General features: G+C 40.9%; 1 protein-coding gene across 2 annotated transcripts; it reads left to right on the forward strand.

Moving 5' to 3' along the window:
- The first annotated feature begins 4,145 nt into the window (after nucleotides 1–4,145).
- emc10 (ER membrane protein complex subunit 10) lies at nucleotides 4,146–8,997 on the forward strand. Of its 2 annotated transcripts, XM_080523691.1 has the most exons (8): nucleotides 4,146–4,246; nucleotides 4,793–4,865; nucleotides 5,036–5,148; nucleotides 5,244–5,357; nucleotides 5,521–5,705; nucleotides 6,401–6,494; nucleotides 7,844–7,941; nucleotides 8,728–8,997. In XM_080523691.1, exons 1-7 carry the CDS (start codon nucleotides 4,151–4,153, stop codon nucleotides 7,928–7,930), a joined length of 762 nt encoding a protein of 253 aa, XP_080379817.1. In that variant the 5' UTR covers nucleotides 4,146–4,150; the 3' UTR covers nucleotides 7,931–7,941; nucleotides 8,728–8,997. The 2 variants fall into 2 exon arrangements, with proteins under 2 accessions (XP_080379817.1, XP_080379816.1); XM_080523690.1 differs by lacking the exon at nucleotides 7,844–7,941.
- Nucleotides 8,998–9,823: the final 826 nt, after the last annotated feature.

Below are 9,823 nucleotides of genomic sequence, written 5' to 3' on the forward strand. Positions count from 1 at the left end.
AATAATGGTTAAAATAGTTAGTTATAGTCGTGCATTTTATGATTTTTGCTCAATAAAATAAGCACCTGCGTTTAGCCTGCTTAGCTAATGACTTCACGAGAAACGCAGTCTGGTAATAAACTCATATGGTAAACGGAGATTTTCTTGGCTAATTATAATTTCAGCTAGCAGATATTCGCTTGCACATGCCTTTGAATCGTGATAGCTAGCAATTTCACTAGTTTTGTACCTTTGCTAGTAGCTTGCTAGTTCGCTGAGCAAGAAGTCCAACGCACCGAACACAGACCTGACTGGCACCTGCAATGTGATTGATCAATCACAGCGAGCTGCTACTTATCGGGTAGGTAATGTGTAATGTTCTCTACTGCCACCAGGTGGCGGTGTAGATGTATTCACTCCGCTGCCCACCAGATGGCGGTATAGATGTATTCCCTCCGCTGCCCACCAGATGGCGGTATAGATGTATTCCCTCCGCTGCCCACCAGATGGCGGTATAGATGTATTCACTCCTTATTCACTCCTTGTAATTAGTGCTTGTAATTTGTCACAAATAGTCTCTATGCCAACAAGAATCTTTACCAATCATGCAGGATATACTTCTTCAACATGCATTGATCATATTTACACCAATGTCTCTGAGCACTGTTCAAAGCCAGTTTCTTTGCCAGTAGGATTCAGTGATCATAACATGGTTGCTACTGCAAGAAAATCAAAGATTCCAAAAGCAAGCCGTAAAATTGTTTTCAAAAGGACATACAAAAGTTTTAATGAAGACAATTTCATACATGATGTTGGAAATTTAGATTGGAATGATGTGTACACTGCTGATGACCCAGAGATTTCTTTAAATGTTTTCATGAATGTTTTTATGGAACTAGTTAATAGACATGCCCCCATGAAAAAGTTCACAGTGAAATCCAGAACTGCCCCTTGGATTGATGAGGGTATGAAATGTTTAATGAAACAAAGGGATGAAGCTAAAAGGGTGTCAGTAAAATCTTGTTTACTAGATGACAGACTAAATTATTGTAGATTGAGAAATCTGGTAACTAAATTGAACAAAACCAAAAAGAAGGAATATTATAAGCAAAGAATAAGTGATGTTAGACATGATGGTAAACAACTTTGGAACACTCTGAATGAAATCATGGGAAGAAGGAAAAATGGGTGTGCTTCATTTGTTGAAGCCAATGGGATGTTCCTAACAAAACCACTAGATATTGCTAATTACTTTAATAATTTTTTTGTAAGTAAAACTGACAAATTGAGACAGAACATGTGCTGCACCAATTCCAACACTTGTAAACTAATAAGCAACGAAATAATGAAGGGTAAGAACTGTTCATTTGAATTTCAATGTGTTGACACTGAGGAGGTTAGGAAGTTGCTGGAGTCCCTCCCTGCTTATGGTTCGGCGGGTACTGACAACCTAGACAGTAAGATATTGAAGATAGCCGCTAATCACATTTCTGGGCCTATAGGTCATATATTAAATAGATGTATATTAAGTGGAATGTGTCCTGGATTGTGGAAAGAGGGTAAAATTATACCACTGCCAAAGGATAGTAGAACAACTTTCAGTGGACCTAACAGTCGTCCTATAAGTATTCTTCCTGTACTCAGCAAAGTCATGGAAAGGATTATTTATGTTCAGATTCAGGACTATTTCACGTCAAATGGACTAACCACCAAATACCAACATGCGTACAGGCAAGGCCATTCTACCTCAACTGCGCTCACACAGATGACCGATGACTGGTTAGGAGAAATTGATAACTCAAAGGTAGTGGCTGCAGTGTTGCTAGACTTCAGTGCTGCTTTTGACGTCATTGATCATGAGCTGTTAATTAGAAAGCTCACGTGTTACAGGTTCACACCTCCTGCCATTACCCTAATTAAAAGCTATCTCTTTGCAAGAACACAGAGAGTGTACTATAATGGCAGCTTATCGAATAGTAGCAAATTAGCTTGTGGTGTGCCTCAAGGAAGTTGTCTTGGACCACTCCTCTTCTCTATTTTCACTAATGATTTGCCTTATGCTATAAAAAGTTATTGTATTGTGATGTATGCCGATGACTCTACAATTTATTATGCAGCAAATACGTATAACGAACTCAATCAAGTTCTTTCAGAAGAATTAGAAATGGTGCATGAATGGATTACATTGAACAAGCTTGTTTTGAATATATCCAAAACTCAGAGTATTGTTTTTGGGTCTAGGCACAAACTGGCTTCTATGCCTAAATTGAATCTATATATAGCCAAGGAACCCATCGAACAAGTGAAGAAAGTAAAGTTACTTGGTTTGGTCATTGATAACAACCTGTCATGGTCAGAGCATATAAACAGAATCATTCAGAAAATGGGTGTTGGCATTCACATCACAAGACAATGTGCACCATATGTACCATCTCATATCCTGGAACAAGTCTGTAGATCACTAGTTTTAACTCACCTGGATTACTGCTCAGTGGTGTGGGCCTCGGCCTCAAAAACAGAACTATCTAGATTACAAGTAGCTCAGAACAGGGCTGCTAGGCTCGTTCTGGGTTGCTCTTCTAGAACTAGCATTCATAAAATGCAGTCTAGCCTATCGTGGCTTAATGTGGAGAAAAGGCTAGCCTCAGGCACAGTGACATTTCTTAGCAATACACTGCGAACACACAAACCTGAGTTCCTGCAAGATCACATAGTATTTTGTAATACTGTTCATAGCCATAATACCAGGAAGGCCGGCAATGGTGACATTATGAAAGCCCACCCAAGAACAATTTTTTTGAAAAGAACAGTGCTTTATAGAGCTAGTACAATTTGGAATGGATTACCTCTTGATATCCGCCAAGAAAAAAGTAAAAGGTTATTCAAAAAGAGACTGAAGAGGCACCTATTAAGTGGCTGATGACAGGTAGCTGTTTTATTTCACTTTGTTTATTTTGGTTGATTCCTTTTTTCATAGAAGAGATGACTGCGTTAGGATCATGTCTTTATAGGTCGTTATATTTTAATGGATTAATAATATTTGCCCTTTTTGTAAATTTTTATTTATTTTAGTTTATTTTGTTGTATTTACTACTGTATCGGGGGGATAGTGTGTGGATGTCGCGGAGGGTCACGCATTGTCCCTTTAATGTATTATATGTTGTATTAATGTATTAGGTGTTTGTCTGTTGATTATATGTGGACCCCAGGAAGATTAGCAAACTGCTACGGCATAAGCTAATGGGGATCCTTTTAAATAAACAAATAAACTCCGCTGCCCACCAGATGGCGGTATAGATGTATTCCCTCCGCTGCCCACCAGATGGCGGTATAGATGTATTCACTCCGCTGCCCACCAGGTGGCGGTATAGATGTATTCACTCCGCTGCCCACCAGATGGCGGTATAGATGTATTCACTCCGCTGCCCACCATATGGCGGTGTAGATGTATTCACTCCGCTGCCCACCAGATGGCAGTATAGATGTATCCCCTCCGCTGCCCACCAGATGGCGGTATAGATGTATCCCCTCCGCTGCCCACCAGATGGCGGTATAGATGTATTCACGTCCGGTCAGAAACTTCACTTTCAGTCCCTGACGTTTTTCACCAAATGAATTAGGATATTAGAAATAGAATTACAAACCCTTAAAAGCAATAATTGAGATGTTTATTTCCATAGATAAATTAAATATAATGTGTCGTTCCTTTATCCATAGTAACTATTTCTATACTAAATGCTAAAAACAAGTTTAACGTTGGCGCTTTTCTTTTGAAGCGAGGAGGTATGGTGGACAGGCAGAGTCACGGAACACAGATCTGCAATTCTGGAGGCAAACTAATCCCAGGAAACTCGTCCTGTTCGTAATTCCAAATGGAGACAAAAAGGGCAGTGCTTGTAAATGCTGTCCCCCCTTATGGACACATCATTGCCAATGAGAAGTGGAGGGGCTCAGTACTCGTGCAAAGTTTGAAGGGTAAGTTAAACTCGCTAGCAACCTAGTCAAAACAAACAGCCACGTTATACGACTGCATGTTTGTATGCAGTATGCTCGTACACTATTCCGAACACAGCCCAAGTTAGTTCTGACGTTTACGCTTTTTTACGTAATGGCGCAATATTGTAGTTCTCGCATAGACACGTACACGTCATTGACGTTCCCGATTAACAAAATGGCTTCCGCACACCTATCCGGTTTGATTCTATCAATTGCGGCAATTTTATATCTATTTTGCACTGATTTTGCCTGTTGCAACACTGGCAGAAGGGTAAGTGAAATCAACAATTGCATTTTACCGATTGTTGCATGAGATCAGAGAGTCTAACAGATCAGTGGGGGGGCAATGAATCAGAATCATGTCCAGCTAGCTACCGTGGGTAACCGGAGAGCTTCTTGGTGGATTTGCATACTAGATGCTAACTGGCTAGTTACTAGCTAACCTATCCATAGAGGCACAGTCCATATACGTTTGAGCCTTTGTTTGCACAACACAATAGCTGGCTACTTTACTTTCATTTATTCAGTGTATTTTTTTATTTTTTTTAACTTGGATAATGTGTGGTTCATTTATCTGTCAGCCAGCTAAACTAGCTATCTATCTAATACAACCTAATGCTAGGGTTATGCAAGCTTTGTCTTGAGTAACGTGACAGGCAAGCTGTCATCACTGACAACACTGTTGAAGCCAGCAGCGGATTCTCGAGAAAATACGCTCAATTGCATGGCCATCCTAAATGTGCCACTTTTAGACATTAGATGATCAGCTTATTATTTGAGTGGCATATGTGAACATCGCATGATTTTATTTCCACAGGCTGGTGATGAGTTTGTGGACACTTCAGACTTCAGTGGATTCTCTGTTCCACTAGAGCACTCCTTTGAAATTGGTGAGTTAATAAGTCACTTGTTATTTGGCTATTGGTGACATACTATCTCCTCTTCCAATTCCACATTTCACACTGGACTAGAGTTAGTCTCTGTGGCTTATTTGCTTCTAGAATGTTGATGCTCACGTGAAGTCTCATGAGGATTCTCTTTCTTTCTCGTCCTCTCTCAGACGACGTACCTCGGTTTCGGGTGCGTGGAGCTCTGCAGCTGAAATCTGGTAGGGAACCCAGTGTGTCACTCTCTCAGAGCCCGCTATCGGAGGAGGACAGGACCACACTGAAGGTGGGCAGCGAGAGGCATTATTCAGATGTTTTGGTTGATGATTGTTAAAAGTGTAGGTGGTTTAATTAACCTCTTGTATCTGTGTGATTATGCAGGAAGTGGCTGCGGTAGATGGTATATATAGAATCAGGGTACCCAGAGTGGCCCTGCAGACGGACAGACAGACGGAGCGACAGTTGGATGGCTACCTCACAGCGTTCGTTAGAGCGGTATGTCACTTACTCTCAGGCTAAAAGCCTCTGGGGAACAGTATTCTTAATCACAATCATAACTACTTTGAAACCATAATGCACTGATTTGGCCCTCCTTTCTCGACTATCCTTGCTTCTTTCTCATCGCTGTACCTTCTCTCTCTTCTCTCTCTCCCCCCAGTGCTCTTTGGTTGAGTCCCACCTGAGTGATGTCATCAGCCTCCACACGGATGTCTCTGGTTACCTCATTGGTGTCTCCATAGTGACGATCCCAGGAGCGTGTCGTGGGACAGAGGTCGAGGATGAAGTTGATCTTGAGGCATTTAATACCACACTGAGCGTCATTGGACCTGTCAATGCTCCTATGTGAGTGTCCACTGAAATGCCTCTTGTGCTGGCTTTTCTACTGCGCTTTTTTCGACTCTGACATATCTCTTTCTCTCTAGTTTAGAGCTGCAACTAATTATTATTTTGTTATTGAGTAATCTGTACAGTGTTGTCACCTTTTGGCAAAATTCCCAGTTTTTACATCAAAATAGGTCATGGTCATCCACATGAGTCATGTAGATATGCAAAATTATCCCACTCCAATAGACCTATACTCCTGCTCACTGTAGTTAGCGTACTATATTATACCATATTATGGTCCTTTATGGCTCAGTTGGTAGAGCATTGTGCTGGCAATGCTACGGTTGTGTGATGGATTCCCACTGGGACCATAAAATATGTATGCATTCACTGTACTGTAAGTTGCTTTGGATAAAATTTTGTCAGTTAAATGGTTAACCCTAACCGTATATACCTTATTGTCATCTATATATAATATTTATGCTGACCTATTAAACACCCACTCCCTCAAATGTCTATTTGGGAGATCCCACATGTACACCAGTCTATGATTGCTCTGCTTTCCTTATCTTGAGTTTAGTTGCTGCTGGCTTGTACCAGCAGTAGGGAGACTATTCTCATATATATGCTCTCTTTCTCCATCGGATCTCTCTTTCCCACCCCTGACTGTAGGCTTGTCTAATAGTAACCTTCTTCTTCACCCTCTCCCCCAGGCCGGAGACAGCTCTGTTTATTGAGCGAATGGAAATGGAAATTGAAAAGAGAGGCAAGAATCCACAGGAACAGAAGTCCTTCTTTGCCAAATATGTAAGTGTACACTGCATAGATACCTGCACGGACTGTGCTATTTGCTTGTCAGTGCTTGCACCTCTGTGACTGTCTTATGTGCTTCTCTGTGCTGTTCAACTCTTTATCTCTCTCTGCTCTGCTTAACAGTTGCCAGCTGCTCCTTTCTAGTATTTGTTGATGTTTTGTGATCATTTTTGGTTCCCTGTCAATCTGGATTTGTGCCATGCTGTATGCTTTCTCTGTGCTATGGCTTGCTGTGTGTGACTTTCTTTAATGCTATTCGTACTAATGTGTTGGCTGTTTGTAATCGTCATTGATTGACCCTTGCTTGTTTCCTGTGCTGTCCTGTGTAGGGATGGGAATCGACAATCGGTTCCAGTTGAGAACCGATTCCAAATTGTTCGATCCAGCGGAATCGTACACCTCCAAGATTATCGATTTATTTTATCGATGCGGACAGTTGCGCGTTGCAAAAACTCATGACGTCAAACTCTGCGGTGTAGTATCGGAGTGTAAAAATGTAGTCACAACAAGGACAGTATTTGAATACTATGCGCCACAACATCTGGTATCCGTTCACAAACTTTGTTTGAGAAAGCTGCTAAAGTAGCATGTTATCTATTTAAAATGTGACAAAGTCAAACGAAGTCAACGTCGTGGATTATGGTAGACGGCCTGCACGTCGCTGCTATTGAATAATAACGTGATACATTGATACTTTGCGCACCGTGCCAGTTAGTGTTACCAATGTGTTAACGTTTCTTTGTCTCAAGTGAGGTCAAGGAATCGTGCATATGTTATTCATATCTTGAAGTTCTATAGTATCTCACTTGAAGTTGTATGTAAATGTTCCTTTGGTTTAATATATGGTAATTTGGTAATTATATTATGATGTTACTCTTCCAATTAATGAGACAACTGAAAATCTATTATATATAGGTAAAATGCATAGTTTAATATTATCAGTATAGCATAATGATACCGCTGGCTGCACTGTAGCCTCTAGAATTGTTTATTCTATGTGCCAGTAAAATTTTATATTTGGCTCAAGCTTATTCCCTTTTGAAAAGGAGTATTGTAATTTATTCCAATGTTAGTAGGCATACAAGGAGCATTGTAATTCATGTTAACATGTTAAAATGTTATTAGGCAGACATTCAACACTGTTCAGAGACTCAAGAGATAATTTTCTGCGTGGAGATTTTTCTCATTCAATAAAGAATCGGACCGATAAGCAGAATCAGTAATGGCATCGGTATCAAAAAAACATCTGATCAATTCCCATCCCTAGTCCTGTGCTGTCCTGTGCTGTGCCTGACTGTTCTGTGACGTGTGTTGACTCGCTGCTGTGCTGTGCTGTGTTCCAGTGGTATTTGATTCTGGGAGGTGCAGTGTTCCTCATGGCCACCAGTGCGGCAAAGCCCCAAGAAGGGGGAGACAGCGAGCAGAGCTGATTCCCACTTAAGTACTGTTCTCACTTTGGCTCATTCAGCAACTCACTCTGGGGCCCGTCTGTGCTGTGCTTTGTGTCTGTTCTGCTTCTTGCGAGCTTATTCGTTTGTTTTTTTGCTTTTTTTCCACAGATTTGACTAACTCTGATATATTCACCACTTCTTTTTCCTGTCCTTCCCTCCTGTCCCATGCCCTTGTCATTACTGGTCAATGCCAATGATTACATATTAATTTTGCATCTTTACTTTCTTCAGCTTTGTGTAACAGATTGAATACCCCTTACCTAATTAAGTTATAAACTTTAGCAGAAGATGATCATTGTGATATATTAACTACAGTATTTACTACACTCCCTCATTGAGAGGGCCTCATAGTCAAAAGTAGCCAACTACAGTCAATCAAAGTACTTTTTACAAAGACAATTGTCTCAAAATGCTTTTACAACAAGAAAAATACAAACAATCTAAACAATAAATACAATACAACCAATATAAACTAAGGACCATGATTTAGGGTGGGGTGAACTCATATATTAGGTCAGCACAGTCAAGTTGTGCCCTATTATACCTACATCTATCATTGGCATTTGACTCTTAGATGTTTCTGTTCAGCAGTCTCTCACTGTCTCCCACCTAAGTGAGGTAGACATTGACTGGGGTGAAAAGTTAAAAAGACTGGGACTATTGTGCTTGAGAGTTTTACTAATCACGGCTTGTCTGATAATCTAACTGAATATTGATTAGGAGAAGACATGTTTGTTACGGTGTGCCTTTGTAATGATACAAACCTCTCTCTCCAGTGGATGTACATTGTTCCTCTCGTCCTCTTCCTGATGATGTCAGGAGCTCAGGATCAGTCTGGGGGAGGAGCCGGTGGTGGAGCAGCCAATGGGGGAGGTCGATGATTTCCTGGGATCTACTCGTTGTACATAATTATGTTGACAAATTAATGCACTCACACACCATTTAACAAAATTAGACTGGTATGGACAGATTACCTAACCTTGAAAACGTATGTCATGGACTGCATTTTTTAATACTGATGGCTAAATAAAGTATTTATTAATACCTGAAAACTGTGTCTGTTTGACTGTGTTTTTCCAGTATGGTGCCAATGTGTTGTAAGTCAAGCAAACAAAGTTCTGCTCTGTTTCCTCCACTAGATGTCTTTCCTCCTAGAAATAGTTGATTTCAACAGTATATTGAGAAATGGATGAAGAGCAATAGGAACCTAGCCTGAAAACGAGTCCCTTCTTGACCTGTAGACCTTTGAGAGTTTACTGCAGATATTCAGTCATTGACCTCTCCTGTTAATATTCCCAGAATATTGAGTCATCATTCACGTCTCTAGTTACTCCTATGCTGCTGTCAAAAATCCCTTGGATCCTTCTTCCTCTTCCTCTCATCACTTCCTATCCCATCTTAATCCCTTTGTCTGTCCCATACCATTCCTCATTCCATTCAATGTGTTGCAATGAGCACATCCTCCAATTTCTACCTCCGTCAGCCTCCCCTAGTTCACACACTGAAACACAATATGTGTCCAGACAAAAACATCCACTTATCCCCCCTCATCTCTGCTACCTTTAGCAGTTAGTCTTTCCAACGCCCTTCTCCCTCTTATTTATATGCATGAGTCAGGGGATGTAGATTCACAGCAATATGGCTTTGGAAACAGAATGTTCCAGAACCCCTGTGTCAACATCACGCCCCCCGACCCCATCAGTCTCGCTGTCCGTCCATATATCTGTTTTTAGTCCGTGTCCAGCTGTGAGGAATATCCCCTTATTTTGAAGTGGCTCAGTGTTGAGCTTCATCACTTTAGTGCCCTGCCCCCTTCCGCTTCACCAGCTACCAAGCCAAAATGTAACGTACCACTTTCTCAATATACCCCAC

This window comes from Nansenia antarctica (assembly GCF_963989245.1).
Source record: "Nansenia antarctica genome assembly, chromosome: 2".
Lineage (NCBI taxonomy): Eukaryota > Metazoa > Chordata > Actinopteri > Argentiniformes > Microstomatidae > Nansenia > Nansenia antarctica.

Excerpts from the sequence above, each read along its gene's own strand:
- emc10 (XM_080523690.1), top strand. The coding sequence starts at position 4,151 with ATGGCTTCCGCACACCTATCCGGTTTGATTCTATCAATTGCGGCAATT. Across the intron at positions 4,866-5,035 it reads AGAGCACTCCTTTGAAATTG|ACGACGTACCTCGGTTTCGG; the intron begins GTGAGTTAATAA and ends GTCCTCTCTCAG. Across the intron at positions 5,358-5,520 it reads TCACAGCGTTCGTTAGAGCG|TGCTCTTTGGTTGAGTCCCA; the intron begins GTATGTCACTTA and ends CTCTCCCCCCAG.